This window comes from Leuresthes tenuis, unplaced genomic scaffold (assembly GCF_036924035.1).
Source record: "Leuresthes tenuis unplaced genomic scaffold, fLeuTen1.0.hap1 SCAF_24, whole genome shotgun sequence".
Classification (NCBI taxonomy): Eukaryota; Metazoa; Chordata; class Actinopteri; order Atheriniformes; family Atherinopsidae; genus Leuresthes; species Leuresthes tenuis.
The window spans coordinates 4893745-4909090 of NW_027325378.1; the positions used below are offsets into that span (position 1 = coordinate 4893745).

General features: G+C 40.9%; 2 protein-coding genes across 2 annotated transcripts in view; both read left to right on the plus strand.

Moving 5' to 3' along the window:
* LOC140284746 (apolipoprotein D-like) overlaps positions 1 to 15346 on the plus strand; it is a 251193-nt gene that overhangs the window by 121421 nt on the left and 114426 nt on the right. The gene's annotated exons all lie outside the window — the stretch shown is intronic.
* Positions 7434 to 14493, plus strand: LOC140285010 (patched domain-containing protein 3-like). Its single transcript, XM_072379067.1, has 4 exons — positions 7434 to 8153; positions 11444 to 11565; positions 12696 to 12841; positions 12926 to 14493. Exons 1-4 carry the CDS (start codon positions 7434 to 7436, stop codon positions 14491 to 14493), a joined length of 2556 nt encoding a protein of 851 aa, XP_072235168.1.

Below are 15346 nucleotides of genomic sequence, written 5' to 3' on the forward strand. Positions count from 1 at the left end.
GTGGCGATGGGAAGGAGAGAGCCAGCTGTTGCACAGCACCTAGTGACCCACGGCTGGATGAGCAGGGATAATTGCAGGTTCCATCCTGTTTCCATCTCCTTAATGTGAACCTGTGGCATAATGGAAACTGCTCTTTCACTGTGGAGAGAAATAGAAAGGAGAGAAGAGGAAATTAACACTTTGGAGGACCTTGGAAAGGAGATCACATGAAGCAGGTTCATTTAAGTTCCAGCTCTTCAGCTCAGCCTCTTTTCTTTCTGTAGAAATCTACCACAAAGTCATGAATTGGTGAGATTTTGACTACGAGATCCTACGAAGCTAAACATAGAACATTACTAATTCAAAATCTAATATAATATGAATGCAGGGAGTTGTTACATCCTCAAACTGGCAGCAAAGAGCTCTAAAGGTTGACAAGTCAGTCCTCATAAATCATATGATAGGACACACTGTGCAGCCTCGTGTACAATTCGTACATCACAGGTAAATAGTTTTTGAACAATAGATGAAGCTAAACGTCAGGAACACAAATTTAGAGCTATGTGAGGCAAATAGCTGTCTCACAAGATATTTGCAGAGCTGTGATTGGACCACAAAAATGTGATACTTTCTCTCACAGTTACAAGAGCTCCCGTAGTTAGCTCGAATTAACCAAAGTAGTGACATTAACAAAGGAAGATGAAAGCAGAACCCCAACAACACAAAGTCAACGGTAGGTGAGTCTTTTAGGAAAACTAAGGATGGGACAAAAGTTAGGGGTTTGGATTCAAATGGCACATATTATGGTGCAGCATTAGGACTGGGATCCCACTATTTCCAAAGAGCCCTGTAGAAATCCAGAGGGAGGGGGAGATAATGCTCATAAATAAGCAAACAGTCCCATGCAGGGACTAAACATACTCCTCCTCCTCTGTTTTAGTTACCAGGGTAACCGAGCATTGATGTATCCCTCCAAAACGGTCTTTATGAGCCTAATAATTTTATGATGCCAAAACTAAATGATATTTGTGTTTTTCTTCCAAAACCACGACCTAGTTTTGTGTCCTAAACCTAACCAAACTGAGCAGCAAATGATAACAAAAGCGATAACAGCCAGTAAAACATGCCTATAATCATGTCGATATATACAAAGTATACAACAGTTCCTCACAGGACCCAACTCTCCAGACTTTGTTTCACCTCCACATGTTGACTCAACTGAACCAAGGAGTTTGTTTGAACAAAAATGTGCGTTTTATGTGTTTTTCTTCAAATGCCTGCATCTAGTTTTTATCACCTAAATGATTAAATGATGTCAGTGTCCCTACGTTTCATTATAAATTAGAAGTCTCATGAAAAATGTGTCGTTGCTGTTCCAAAAACACAACATTTTCACCAGGAAACTGTGAAACAGTGACGTTTTTCTGAGTTCATGGTTCATGGTGGTGGGTGAGGACGGGACGAACCCAGGTCTCATGATCGATGGTCATGTGCATCATTCCAGCACCAAATTCCAGATTTTTTAGGTTGTAAAGAAGCAACGAACACAAACTTTTCATCCAAGTACATGAAAAAAGAGGGAATACGTCTGGACTGAGAACATGAACAAATATTTAAGTGAAAGCGTGAGGCTGTGCCTTTCACTGCTGCAGACTGCATGAGCAAAGTTTTAACAGTAATTGTCTTTATAAATCCTTGATATTCAGGTTTTAGATAGTTTTTGGCCTTGGTATTCTCTCCTGATACAGCTAAGACCCCTTCCTTCTCATAGTTTCATGTAGACATGGAAGGAATTTCTTTTCTGTACAGTCAGTCCAATCCATTCAGCTTTAAACTATCCTGCAGAGACAGTCATTAGCATTGGTTCAGTGTAGTTGTTCTGTCTGTTGATGGTTTGAACAAATGCTGTTTCAGAAGCCTCAGGGCTCAGCCAAAAAATAATCCCCACAGGAAGAACCATTAAGCTTTGTCCATCTTGGCAAAATAAAATGAAAAAATGTTGGCATCATATACTGAAACTGACAAAAACACTCACCCACCTCCGTTAAGACACAACTGCAAGTGTTTGGGTTGGAAATCAGTCTTAATGGAGTTTAATATTAACCCAGGCCCAGCAGCTCTCTATAGTCATCATCATTATTAGGAAGCAGTGAAATACTGACTGATGAAGAACTGAAAAACTAGAAAACTGATTCTACTGTGGATAAAAGTCAGAAATCCAGTTTGCAGACGAGCTTTTTCCTTTAATGTCTCAGTAAAGCAAAGAGAAACCTGCATTCTGACTTTGTCACATCACAGAAAAATGCATCACGAGCAGTCAGCCAAACGCAAATGATTGAAGCAATCAAATCAGGTCTGAAAATCCTAAGAAAGTGAGTTGAGTTGTCTGTTTTCTGATGCCAGAGGGGGGGGGTGTCTGCTGTTGACAGATCTCTGCATGTGCATGCTGAAAACTGGATGCACAAAGCTGGAGGTGGACATTTCCTGCTGCTGCCAATCAGTGACGTCAGCTATGACCATCAGATAAGCTTCAACTTGCATGTAGGAGGTACCCTGGCAAGCATGGTAAGCTCACTTGATTTGTCAGCTGAACCGTGAAAGATTTACCTAATTTCTTAGTGTCATTTCTTTGAAGAATACATCTTTTAAACAAACGTAATTTTGAAATGACGTGACTCGTAACCTTGCAGCTTAATGCCAAAACTGGGTTTGAAATAGTTCAGGGAAAGAGTATCATTTATAAAATATTGTCATGATCTGACTTGGCTTGGAGGTGTTTTCTTTAGTTTCAGGCTGGGTGAGCAGGTTTCCCCGGTTACCTGGGCGGAGTCTGGTGGCTGTCTGCTGTCACACCTGTTGTGCATCTACCATCATCAAGAACCCTTCTTAAGGAGCGGCAGGAGCATCAGTCTTTTGCCATCCTTGTGGTAATTTGGCCAGCTGTCACCAGAGCATTTATTGACAAAGAAAAGGTTTGTGCACTTACCTTGTCTCCTTGTTCCTCCCGACTCTGACGGATACAGATGGTTCAAGATTATAGAGCAGTGTTCTTCAACCCTGGTCCTCAGGACCCACTGCCCTGATTTTAAAAAGTGGACCAGAGAGGGAGACACTCCCCTCGGCTGAGGTGTATTGATGCATCCATTCATCCCAGCTGTCCTCAGTAAAAGTTTATCAAACTACCAAGTGTAACATGATGTGCGTGTTGCTTGTAATTCACAATTCTCCTTCACGTTGGCTCTGCACAAGATTAATTATCAGGGCCTTCACAGGCAGAAGTTACTCCTGAAGCTTTGGTTCTCTGGGCACGCAGCCTTTAAACCTCTGTGATGAGCTGCTGGCTCCGCTTGCTCTGCTGATGTGTTGTCGTTGTAAACAACCCGATTCTGGCACCCAAAGAAAGCAGAGGGGTTAGCTAGTCCAAGGTGAATAGATCATTTCAGGCCTATTTGTAGGCTGGCTTCAGTGTCACCAGATCTTATGCGAGGAAACAAGTGGCCAGTTTGATGAAAACAAGCCAAAAAGGAAGCTCATCAACTACATTTAAAACCATTTCAAACAATAAGTGCATTTTAATGTCTTGATCCCAAGTCAAGCCAAGTTTATTTGTAGCATATTTCATGTACAAAACAATTCAAAGTGCTTTACATAAAATAAAAGCATTGCAGCAGGGAGCGGAAGAAGCATTAAAAATGCATAAAGGAATATAAAGACAATTAAAATGATTAAAAACAAGCAACAGTCTCTATGTTAAAAGAAATCCTGCAGATTTCATGCATAGACACATGAGAAAAGAAATGTTTTTAAGCTGGATTTAAAAATGTCTACATTTGGTGACGGTTTAATCTCCTCTGGCAGTTTGTTCCACTTGTTTGCAGCATAACAGCTAAATGCTGCTTCTCCAGGTTTAGTCTGGACTCTGGACTGGACCAGCTGACCTGAGTCCTTGGATCTAAGAGCTCTGCTAGGTTTATATTCTCTGAACATATCACAGATGTATTTTGGGCCTAAATCGTTCTGGGATTTGTAAACCATCAGCAGGTCTATTCTGAGACTGACTGGAAGCCAGAGTAAAGATTTTAAAATTGGTGTGATGTTTTCAGATCTCTGAGTCCTGGTTAAAACTCTAGCAGCAGCGTTCTGGATGAGCTGCAGATGTTTAATGCTCTTTTTGGGAAGTCCAGTTAAAAAAGACCATTACAGTAATGGAGTCTACTGGAGATGGATACATGAATGAGTTTCTCCTGGTCTTTCTGGGAGAGAAAACCTTTAATTCTGTTAATGTTTCTGAGTTGGTAAAAAACTGCCTCGGTGACAGCTTTGATGTGGCTGATCTGAGTCTATCAACACTCCAAAGTTACGAACTTGGTCAGTGATTGTAAGTCTCAAGGTATTTACCAACGCTGACCCTCTTCTCTTTGCTACCAAACAGAATGATCTCAGTTTTGTCTTCATTTGTCTCCAAGTAGATACAATGATTTCACTGATGTGGTCAATGGAACTGATGGATGTGAGACAGACTGTGCTCTGCTTTTGAATTGTACCCATTAGAGATTGAATATTATGCCATATTTCACCCACTCAGTCCTTGGCAACATGAAGAAACTAGCCAAACAGTATTTGAGCGTGCATATTTGCAGCGTGCACGGTGTAGCAAGCGGGTCCCGAGGAAGACAAACTAGGCAAGTTTACTCTTTAGACAAATGCTGGAGTGGCTAATCAGGGGCTTCAGGAGGATTCCAAGTGGTTTGCTCACAAATTGGTCCAATGTTAACCAGAAAACAACTGCACCCAGTTCATTTTCATTAGTTATTTTGCACAGCTGCTGCCAGCATTTTAAATCTAAGAATCTATTAACTTTTCAGAAAGCTGTCATCAGTGTCGCTGTACTACAGTCTTTTTAATCCATCCCTTGACATTTAATTTGTGAGCAACCTTTGAAAAGACAAACCCAAAGTCCCCAAAAATGAGCAAACCTGGCAACGCTAGTTGGCTTTTGCTCTCTTTAATTACTCCATCTCACTGCCTCATGAGAACGTGGTTTCAGACTCAAAACAAGATACAAAAACAAATTAGATTAAATTAAGTTTTACTAGCTTCTGAAAAAGGGCTTTAACATGTTTTCTGACACATGAAATGATCTTTGTATTAAAAAATGAAGTCTAAACATTTTTTACTGTGACTCTTTTGGTCAAATCATAATTAAATCGCACAGAAATCAAAGAAATTTGCTTTACTAAAACAAGGAAACAACACATTTCTTGACCTATTTTTCAGTGTCACTTTCTCCTAATGTCTTCAAAACACTGTCTTGGCTTTGGCTGGATTTATGATAATTTATGTTGCGGTTAAGATTGACTGTAAAACTGTGCATTCGTGCGTCGTTGTCTTTTCCCTGTTACCTTATCAAGAGTCTTACTGCCTCGGGAAGTCTTTATTCTCTGTGATGAAAGTTTTCTCTCTCTGAAAGCAAATGCAGAACAATCAGCTGGCACATCTTAACATCGTGTTCACCAGAGGCTTCCCATCTAATTACCGAAGACATTGTGAGGTAAACGAGGGAGAGAAGAGAACAGTTAATGAACGCGTCAGCAGGAGCTCGCCACCTGCAGATGACTGTTGTTGGTGTAGGGATTGAACTCATTTGCATTTTGATGCAAACTCATGGCTGAACGACACACATTAGTGCCTTCCCCCTGTTAACTGTCTTTGATGAGCCCGCAGACTAAAAGCAATGATTCAATTCAAGGTGAGGAAAATGACTGAAGGGTCCTGGAAGAGATTGTATTTAACTGATGCTTCCATCAGGTTTCTGGCTACCATCTGCCAGGATCCTCTCTTAGATGAAGCAAACAAAATCCATTTTACTCACAGAATCAAAAATCAATTACCCTTGAGATGGATGTGTGAAATGAGATATGAGCCTCGCCTCGGAGGACTCGGCTTGTCTCCGTCTGACAGCTGACTGACGGAGGTTAAACGAAAGGACGGCTCGGAGGTGTAAGACTGACCGTCTCGGACTCTCACTCCAAAAGGCTGAGAAACCAAAGTCAAATTGATTCAGGATGAAGGCAGGAATTAAGGACAGATATTTCTGGATTCCAAACATCTTTCTGCATTTGATCCTTCTTTAAGCCCCTCAACCTGCTACTTAAACCACACCTTTAAAATGCTTAAATGTGACTCATGCCCTCGATGTCTCCAGCAAGTTGGAAGCAACATGTGTAGCAATGCAGCTGCTGTACCATTCAAAGCTCAGCCTAGTTTCCCTCCCTCATCTACGGTCATGCACTCTGGTTACTGACTGTGAGAAAAAGAAAAGCAAACACGGGTTTAAATGTGTTTTCTCTCCATTGTGAAAGCTACGGGTTGAGACCAGTTTGGCACAAATATTTTGTTTACTTTAGGTGTTCCTTGCTGTTTAGTTAAGCTCAGGCATCAGAGTTTCTCAGTTAGATCCTGCAAAGGGTTGCAGTTTGGTTAAAGCTGCCAACTTTCCCGTGTTAGTTTGGTTTATTGGATTATATTGATTATATAATATAATATATGTATATTATATATATACTCATACTAAAGGCTTACTTCTGTGTTCGTCTTCAATACTACAAGGTCCTGACAAAATGGCCGTTATTAACCACTGGAATCAGAACGGGCAGAAAAAAAACACAAGCAATGGAGATTTTGAGCACGAACGGCCTTTTTTTCTCAGACTTTGGGGAAAATAAGATGTTTTGGGATGAAGGTCAACATCTCAGGTAGTGACAGATCCATGTAGAGGATGAATAGATCCAGAACAAATAAAGATAAAGAGAGGCTTTGGTGAGAAATGACTGATATACAGTGTAGAAGCGCACTGTTTAATACATTTAGTCGAGCAAACCCTCAATAAATGCCACAAATTGTTCAGGAGAAGGATTTTACAAAAGAATTTCCTGGTTTTATTGTAGAGAACAGGAGTGAAAATTGATTCTATGTGTCACCGTTTCTACACAGCTGTAGTTGAACTCTGACTTCCAACGTATGCAATACTTTTTAATGGCTTTATGATATTGTTTTGGGTCGGAATTGATTCAGTGCCTTCATTAAAAGCACAGATGAAATATATTTGGTCGTACTGTACCGATGGCCCCTTCTGTAAATATGTGAGTTGTAAAGTAATAAAATACGATGCCAGAGATTTACTGTGTGTGATAAAAAGTCACACTTATTCCCGGGCTTCTTGTTGCCTCACTCATTCCTGTTTTATCATTTGAAGAGTCCTCTTTATTATTTTTACGGTAGGAAGCACCATAAACACCAATTTTCTCCTAGTGTTTTGCTCGGAAAGGCTCACTATCAAGCGTCCTTTGGGCTTTCCAAAGAGGGTGTGTTTGTTAGGTGCTGTAACCCTCAGCCTTTATAAGAGTGCAGTTTAATCACGTCTGTGCAAAGAGTCTCGACTTGCTTTACTCAAGATGGGTTGGAGGCGCACAGACTGCTTGTCAAAGCCTCTATCTGCCTTTTTTGAAAAACTTGGATCGACAGTAGGCTCCTGTCCTCTTTATTTCTTTGTTATTCCTATTTTCATCTCAGCGGCGCTCGGCGGAGGCTTCGTTTTTATCAGGGACAGGGAGGACAATGATCTCGAACGGCAATTCACCCCCACGAAAGGACCCTCGAAGGTAACAAGAGCTTTTGTGAGAGAAAACTTTCCCTGTGATGACTCCATGTTTTCTGAAGATAGGCTGTATCACAAGGGCATGTATGCATCCATCATTGCCGTGTCAACGATCAACAACAATGTACTTGAAAGTTCTTTCTTTGAAGACCTCATCCAGCTCAACAATAACATCCTCAACATCACCGTGGACAACGGGCGGCTGGGATTCAACGAGCTGTGTGCCAAAACCAACGGAGAATGTGTCTCAAACATCATCCTGGATATCATCGGCTCTGCTAAAGCCAATGGAACCAGCATCGCGTATCCAGAACATGTGCACAAATCCACATCAGTGTTTCTGGGTTTTGTGCTTGGCGGAGTTGATACAGATCTCAAGAGCACCGTCAGAAGTGCTAAGGCTGTGAGGCTCTACTACTACTTGGATGATCATGAAAGCACTGCTGAGGTCACAAAAATGTGGCTGAGAAGATTTAAAGCGCTCCTGTCTGATGAGGTGGACACCGAACACCTTGACGTATGTATCCCGCTCACATTTTATTCATTCACATATTGTTTTCTTTTTTAAAGCTGAAGCATTTTATACAAAAAAATAAATAAATAAATCAGGCTTTGGCAGATTTCTGAAAGGGTTTCAGGGGACACCCGTTTCTTATTTGAAAGACAAATTAAATATTTCAAATAAAGAGAATTAGGGTCAAATGTTCACAAAAGCATAGATTAGTTTCCCTGCAACATCATCATAGAGCTCCTTAAAACAGCAAGGTGTCTGCAATGCTCACTTGGTCTCTCAAAATCCAAAACTCATTCGGACTTAAGACAAATTTCTTAGAACTGCACAAAAAAGCCAAAATGATTCGCCTGAATGCAGATTTTTAAAGATAAAAACTCTGTCTCTCTGTCATGCATATCAGTCTATGCTTGTCTGGGACAGTAGCTGCTACTGATAACATTGTTAGCTTTGACCGCGTCATTCATATTAATAAATCTGTCATGCTGGACTGCTGTGAAATTTCTCTATTCTACAGTCACAATAATATGCTGAGATACTGAGATCCCAACACTGCTCTTGAAGTTGTGCAGATTAAAGAATTAACAGTGAATGGAGCCAGAAATAAAAGCAGATAAGTGTAATGTCTCAGCATAAAACAGCATTTTCTGACTAACAGCCCCATTGTCGGCTGTGCAGCGGATCACTGAGGGTCTACATTTTAACACAAGTTGGTACTTTAAATGTGAAATGGCCAAACATCACCCGCTAAATAAACTCGATCCAGGGAAGGTGTGTTTTCCGTGACGCTCAAAGCAATAATGATGAGCAATGCTTGTAAATTAAGTTCAGTGGTATTAGATGTATGTGAAAGGTCAGACTGAATTAATGTAGCAGGGTTACAGCAACCCTTTTTACTCCAAAAACTGGTCTTTATTTTCTTTTTATCACTTAATTTTTTACGAGATGCTGATATAAATTACCTAAACCTACAGTTGTCCACCCGGCTTACATTATAGTCAAACATAAAGTGATTTACAATGTATGACGGTAGAATACACTTAAATCAACATCAAACTGATGCAAAATAGTCACAAAGAAATCCCAAAACAACACAAAACACCAAAGAACAATATGAAACAAACACAAAAAAGTAAAATGGGGATTTTGCACCTTGTGAGAAGAGTCAGAACAATCCAGAGGAGACTCAAAAATTCTGAAAAGGATGCAGAAAACATCACAAAAAGATAAAAACCATACTTAGCTTAAAGCAGGGGCGCAGATGGGATTTTTGAACTCGGGGGACCAAGCTGGCATTAACTGGCGCTCAAGTAGTTACTTTTGTAATACCACATGGGCCGATAGTTTGCACTAAAAAGCCATTGTAGAATTATTTGAGCTCATGGATAAACAACAATGAACACTGTTAAACAAAGGCCTACCCGCTCCTATTGTGTTTTGTTTCTTCATTTTGTTTCTTTTTTTCTTGAATTGAAATCATCCGCTCCAGCACTGACACATGTCTGTCTTTAGGACCCTGGGGAGTGACAGTCGTCCCTTTGGTGCGTTCATTTACAACGAAACTTGGAACTTAGCACAATGTGACCCCAAAGTTGAGTACTCCCAGCGCATCCCAGCCTTACAAACAAGCAAAAAAGAAAATAGTATGACTTATATGTAGGGCTGGTGACATTAATCTGACTTTCTTATCCGGATCCGACTTCACATGGGGTTCAGATTTTTTTTAAAAACTTGGATTTAGGACATTCCGACATCTGTGTATAAATTGAACGCATCACTAGTTGTAGCACAGAGTTGTGGCTCTCAATGCACGCTGCAATGTAAATTAGTCAAAATAAGGGAACATTAATAATCGGTTTTATCGGCGATGTTTGCCGCCTTAAGGATGGTCATGTAGCCCCCGTCCCCATCTGTGCCCAGGGCTTAAAGAGACTTGAAATTACCACAAAAAGACAAACAACAACAAAATGACCCCAGATAGATGCTATGTCCACAACAAGACGAGAGGACCATGTGAAGTTTCAACTAAATGATCAGAATATTGCAAAAATTTCACCACATTATCAAAACAATTGTGTCTTTTGTCTCTTTTTTGTAACTACACTATTTTTTTCATCAGTAAGTCATATTAAACACAAGTTTTGTGTGATTTAGTGTCATGTTCTCTCAGGTCAGCAGATCAGTTATAGTTCTCAGAGGGTTAGTGAGTTACTTCTACCTTGGCTTTTAATTCACTCTGAGGAGTTGGATTTTACCGTAGCTTTGTTTCATGGTTTTAATGTTTCATGCATTTTCTATTTGAGTGCAACACTTTGGCCAACAAGCGCTGGATTTAGTCTCAAAACACAAGATGCAAAACAAACTCAAAGCAATGCAAAAATGACAGTAATTTTCTCCTTGTTTCACACATTCAACACACTCACTGCAACATTTTACACTTGAGATCCAGGAGCTATTGAAAAGTAAAAGGCTGGAACTCCTGGCAGCTCGATGTGAGTGGAAAAGTCCACTTTGAAGCCACTAATCTAATCAAAGGAGTTATAAGGCATTGTATCAATCTGGAGCCCTTTTGTTGTTTAATGACAAGAGATTATTATATTCAGGAGAGAGCCAAGTGTCTTTATTCTCTCCAAACAAGAACAAACCGTACCTAAACAAATAAGATAGTGGAAAAATACCAGTTAGCCTCCAATGTCGGCCACACTGGAGAAATTCCTCTCCCTCTGTTTTATAGCGTTTGCTCTCTGCTCTCATGTGAACCTATAACCCAGAGAAGCTGCAGTCTGCTGTTATTGTGTCCATTTTTCCATAACCTAGAAATATACTTTGGGTTTAATCGAGAAATTTAGCTTGTTAAGAGTCTGAACCTCCTCTTATTTATCTATAATCTAAATATAGCAAAAATCCACCAAGTGGATGTATTCTCAGATGTTTCTGGAAACACAGACGCTGTTATCCAAAGTGATTGCACTGACACAGAAAAGTCTGTCAGACACCACCTGAAGTTGATACATTAACTGTGACATATTATTAAAGGAGTAATGACATTTATTAAAGCAAATGTGCCCTTATAAATCCCTCTAAATATGGGTGGATTGTTACACTGTGTGACCTACTGCTGCACATCAGTTTATAAAACGAGTGTATGTCACGTATAATAAAAATCACTTGACTGCTCTCACCACCTTTCAATTTACTGCTCTTAATTTCAGTGTAACTTAGTCACAGTCATGTCATACTTGTGTAAACACACAGTCATAATCATACTGGCTTCTTTCTGCTGCACCCTCTCTTAGGTGTCCTACTTCACCTCCAAATCCAAGCAGGAGGAGATTGACAGTCACACCACAGATGGCTTCCCTTTATTCGCTATCACTTATGCCTCTGCTATCACCATCTCGGTGCTATCCTGCCTGAGGTAAGAAGCGATCAGTGACTGCCACACAGTGAGGAATATCCTGACTGCACGCCAAGTCCAGAACACAGTGAGCTGTTGTAAATCAATTTGAGTGAAAGACGTGCAGATAATGTGCGGTACACTCAATAATTACAGTCAAGGAAGTACAAAGCAGAGCTACTGCAGTTTAAATTTGTACTTACTACATCAACACATCTCCAAAAAGTTGGAAGCATCTTTACAACAGTTTAGCATTTGCTCTAATTTAAAAAAAAAGAGTTGTTTGACCTGCATTCGGAATAGATGCAGTGTGTGGGTTAGCTTGTCTTACTGAAATATGCAAGGCCTTCGCTGGAAAACATATGGGGGAGCATATGTTGCCCTTAAACCTGTATGTACCTTTCAGCAATGATGGTGCCTTTCCAGATGTTCAAAATGTAACATCCCCCCCCCCCAATACCATCAGAGATGCAGGCTTCTTAACTGCAGATCTGTACTTGACTGTGCTGAAAACTGTCCAATGGATAGCCAGAACCAAGCTGCCCACTCTTGGGGTTTGTTAGCCATAAACAATGCCTGAGCTGGCTGAAAAGTATCATAATCAAGGATGCGTTCCACCCTGCATCGTGGGATTTTGCTTCCTTTTCCTTCAGCAGGCTTTAAGAGAGCCTTGGCTCATGAAGGGCTTCTTCACTGAGGCTGTGAGCCTGCTGAGCTTCACACTGCAGCACAAGGCATTACTGCACTCGCTTTTATGTTTGCACTGCTCATTTCTGAACCTCCCATTGAATTACTTATAACTAACCACACATACTTTTCCAGTACAGTGCTATACATTATTATCTGTAATAACATTGGCTTTCACCACATAAAACTGGACATCATGCAAGGCATTGCTTTGCTCATGCTGTGCTTCTTACTTTCACCTTTGCCCTTTCAAATGCTACGTACATCTCATTACACTCTGTACAAGAACAAGTTGAAATCAGTCTTATCTATTACTGTAAAACTAGTATGTCACGGTTACTCAGGTGGCATTTGTCTGAGTCTATTACAAAAATAAAAACTTGGCCACACTCGCAGTACCTTGTTATCTTTATCAGTCATATAAATGTGATTGCCTCACCCCTTTATCTTTACCACGATGGCAGATCGGACAATGTGAGGAACAAGGTGTGGGTGGCTATCTTTGGCGTCGTCTCCTGTGGGCTGGCAGTCATCTCATCTTTTGGCTTGCTGCTTTACATCGGAGTGCCGTTCGTTATAACAGTGGCAAACTCTCCTTTCTTAATACTTGGTAAAAAAAAAGCACTCTAAATTTTCATATTCCCTCCCACATGTTTGGGTAGATGCTCATACATATATCGTTCTTTTTTTTTAGGGATCGGTCTGAACAACATGTTCATAATGGTGGCCGACTGGCAGCACAGCCACGTGACAGACCCGGTATCAAAACGGATGGCTCACACTTATAAAGAAGCTGTCATGTCTATCACCATCACCGCCCTGACGGACGTCCTCAAGTTCTTCATAGGCGTCACGTCCGACTTCCCATCAGTGCAGTCTTTCTGCTTGTACACCGCCACCTCCGTCATCTTCTGTTACATCTACACTATCACCTTCTTTGGAGCCTTCATGGCTCTAAACGGCAGGCGAGAGGCCAGCAACAGGCACTGGTTTACTTGCATGAAAATACCATCAGACAAAGCCGATAACCAGTCTGATATAAACATCTGCTGTGTGGGGGGCAACTATGATAAGACCACAGGAGCAGAGAAAAAACAACAAGTGAGTAATTTCTTTAAGGATTACTATGGGCCCTTTTTGATCAGACCCTGGGTTAAGGGAGTTGTAATCTTACTGTTTGTGGCATATTTGACTGCCAGTGTTTTTGGGTGTTTCTATATTAAACAAGGGATTGAGCTTTATGATCTGGCAGCTAAAAACTCCCATGTCACAGCATTCAATATTAAGGACAGGGAGTATTTCTCTGATTATGGACCATCTGTTATGGTCATTGTGAAAGAGGAATTCCCATACTGGGACAATGTCAAAAGAGGTGAGCTGCGGGGGTGCATACAGGACTATACAAGGCTCCAGTTTGTCGACAGGGACATCTTTACATCCTGGCTTGACTCGTACTTGGCGTACGGGGAAGAAAAACATCTAAACCTAAATGACAAGGATGTTTTTCTTACAAATCTTCCCCAGTTTTTTTATACATTTCCCTTTTTGAAACAAGACGTGAACCTCACAGGAGATGTCATCCACGCATCCCGGTTTTTAATACAGACTGTTAATATTTCTGATGCCAAGCAGGAAGTCGCAATGCTCAGAAGCCTTCAGTCCATTACAGACAGATGCCAAGTGGCACCTTTATTGTTCTTTAACCATGAGTTCATCTTCTTTGACCAGTATGATGTAGTGGTGAGCAGCACCATTAAAAATGTGGGCGTGATCACAGCTGTGATGTTGTTTGTCTCTCTGCTGCTGATTCCTAACCCCATCTGCGCCTTATTGGTGACTTGTTCGATTGGTTCAGTAACTGTGGGGGTGACTGGTCTCATGTCGCTCTGGCATATCAGTCTGGACTCCATATCCATGATCATTTTCACCGTCTGCATCGGCTTCACCGTCGATTTCTCCGCTCACATGTCCTACGCCTTCGTCACCAGCAAGAAGCCGAGTGCAGACGGCAAGGCTGTGGATGCTCTCTCCAGTCTGGGTTACCCCATACTTCAGGGTGCCTTGTCCACCGTTATAGGGATGTCAGTATTATCCATGTCTGAATTTCACACCTTCAGAACATTCTTCAAGATCTTTTTCCTTGTCATGTTCATTGGGATGGTTCACGGCCTCGCTTTCATCCCAGTAATGCTGACAATATGCATGCGCAGCTCCGATAAAAAAGAACGCAAAGAGGAGGTTATGACAATAAGTAAATTCTAGTTCCCGTTTAACTCATTTAAAACAACATTTGCTTTCAAAAGTGACTGAAAAGTCAGTATAAGCAGTAACTTAAAGTAAACTTTGTTAGGTAACTAAATTTCTTAAGAAATACTGTATTTTTTAATGTTATTTATTTGATAGGTAATAGGTATCAATAACGGATCATTTAAAGTGAACCGTTAGAAACATTTTTGTTGAACATATTTCAATTACAGGTTGGTTTGCAAGAAGAATGTGTTTTTATTTTGTTTAGTCTTATATGTGACAATAAAGATTTTTGTTTCTTATAAATGTTGTCTCTATTTTTTGTGAACTTGAATAATAATAAAGATAACATTACCTTTAATTTACATAGCGCCTTTCAAAGGACCCAAGGTCGCTTTACAAAAACATGAACAAAGAACAACAGAGAGTTCCAGAGGGTGGGTGCGGCGAAACTGAAGGCCTGATCCCCAAAGGTGCGGAGTCTGGAGCGGGGAATGGAGAGCAGGCCGGAGTCAGTGGAGCGCAGAGTCCGGGATGTGGTGTGGAGATGGAGGACGTCAGACGGGTACTGGCGGGGCCAGGCCATGGGGGGACTTGTAGGGTTTCGTCCAGGGTTTCGTCGGGAACCATTGCAGTAGTCCAAACGGGAGGTGATGAAGGAGTGAAGGAGTTTTTTGATAAAAACATTAATAAAACTGACAAATGAGTCATCACAGTAAAATAGAAACCTATCTCTGTAGAGATTACCTTAAAATGACACGAAAACATGGTGGTGTGGTGGCTGTGTGCATGTGTAGGATCTCTCTGGGTGCTCCAGCTTCCTACCATGGTCCAAAATCATGCATGTTGGGTTAACTATATTGAGCCT

What these genes read in the sequence shown, in the direction of transcription:
- LOC140285010 (XM_072379067.1), top strand. Translation starts at nt 7,434, where the DNA reads ATGGGTTGGAGGCGCACAGACTGCTTGTCAAAGCCTCTATCTGCCTTT. An exon ending in TGGACACCGAACACCTTGAC is followed by an intron (nt 8,154 to 11,443) that starts GTATGTATCCCG and finishes ACCCTCTCTTAG; the next exon opens with GTGTCCTACTTCACCTCCAA. An exon ending in TCGGTGCTATCCTGCCTGAG is followed by an intron (nt 11,566 to 12,695) that starts GTAAGAAGCGAT and finishes CCACGATGGCAG; the next exon opens with ATCGGACAATGTGAGGAACA.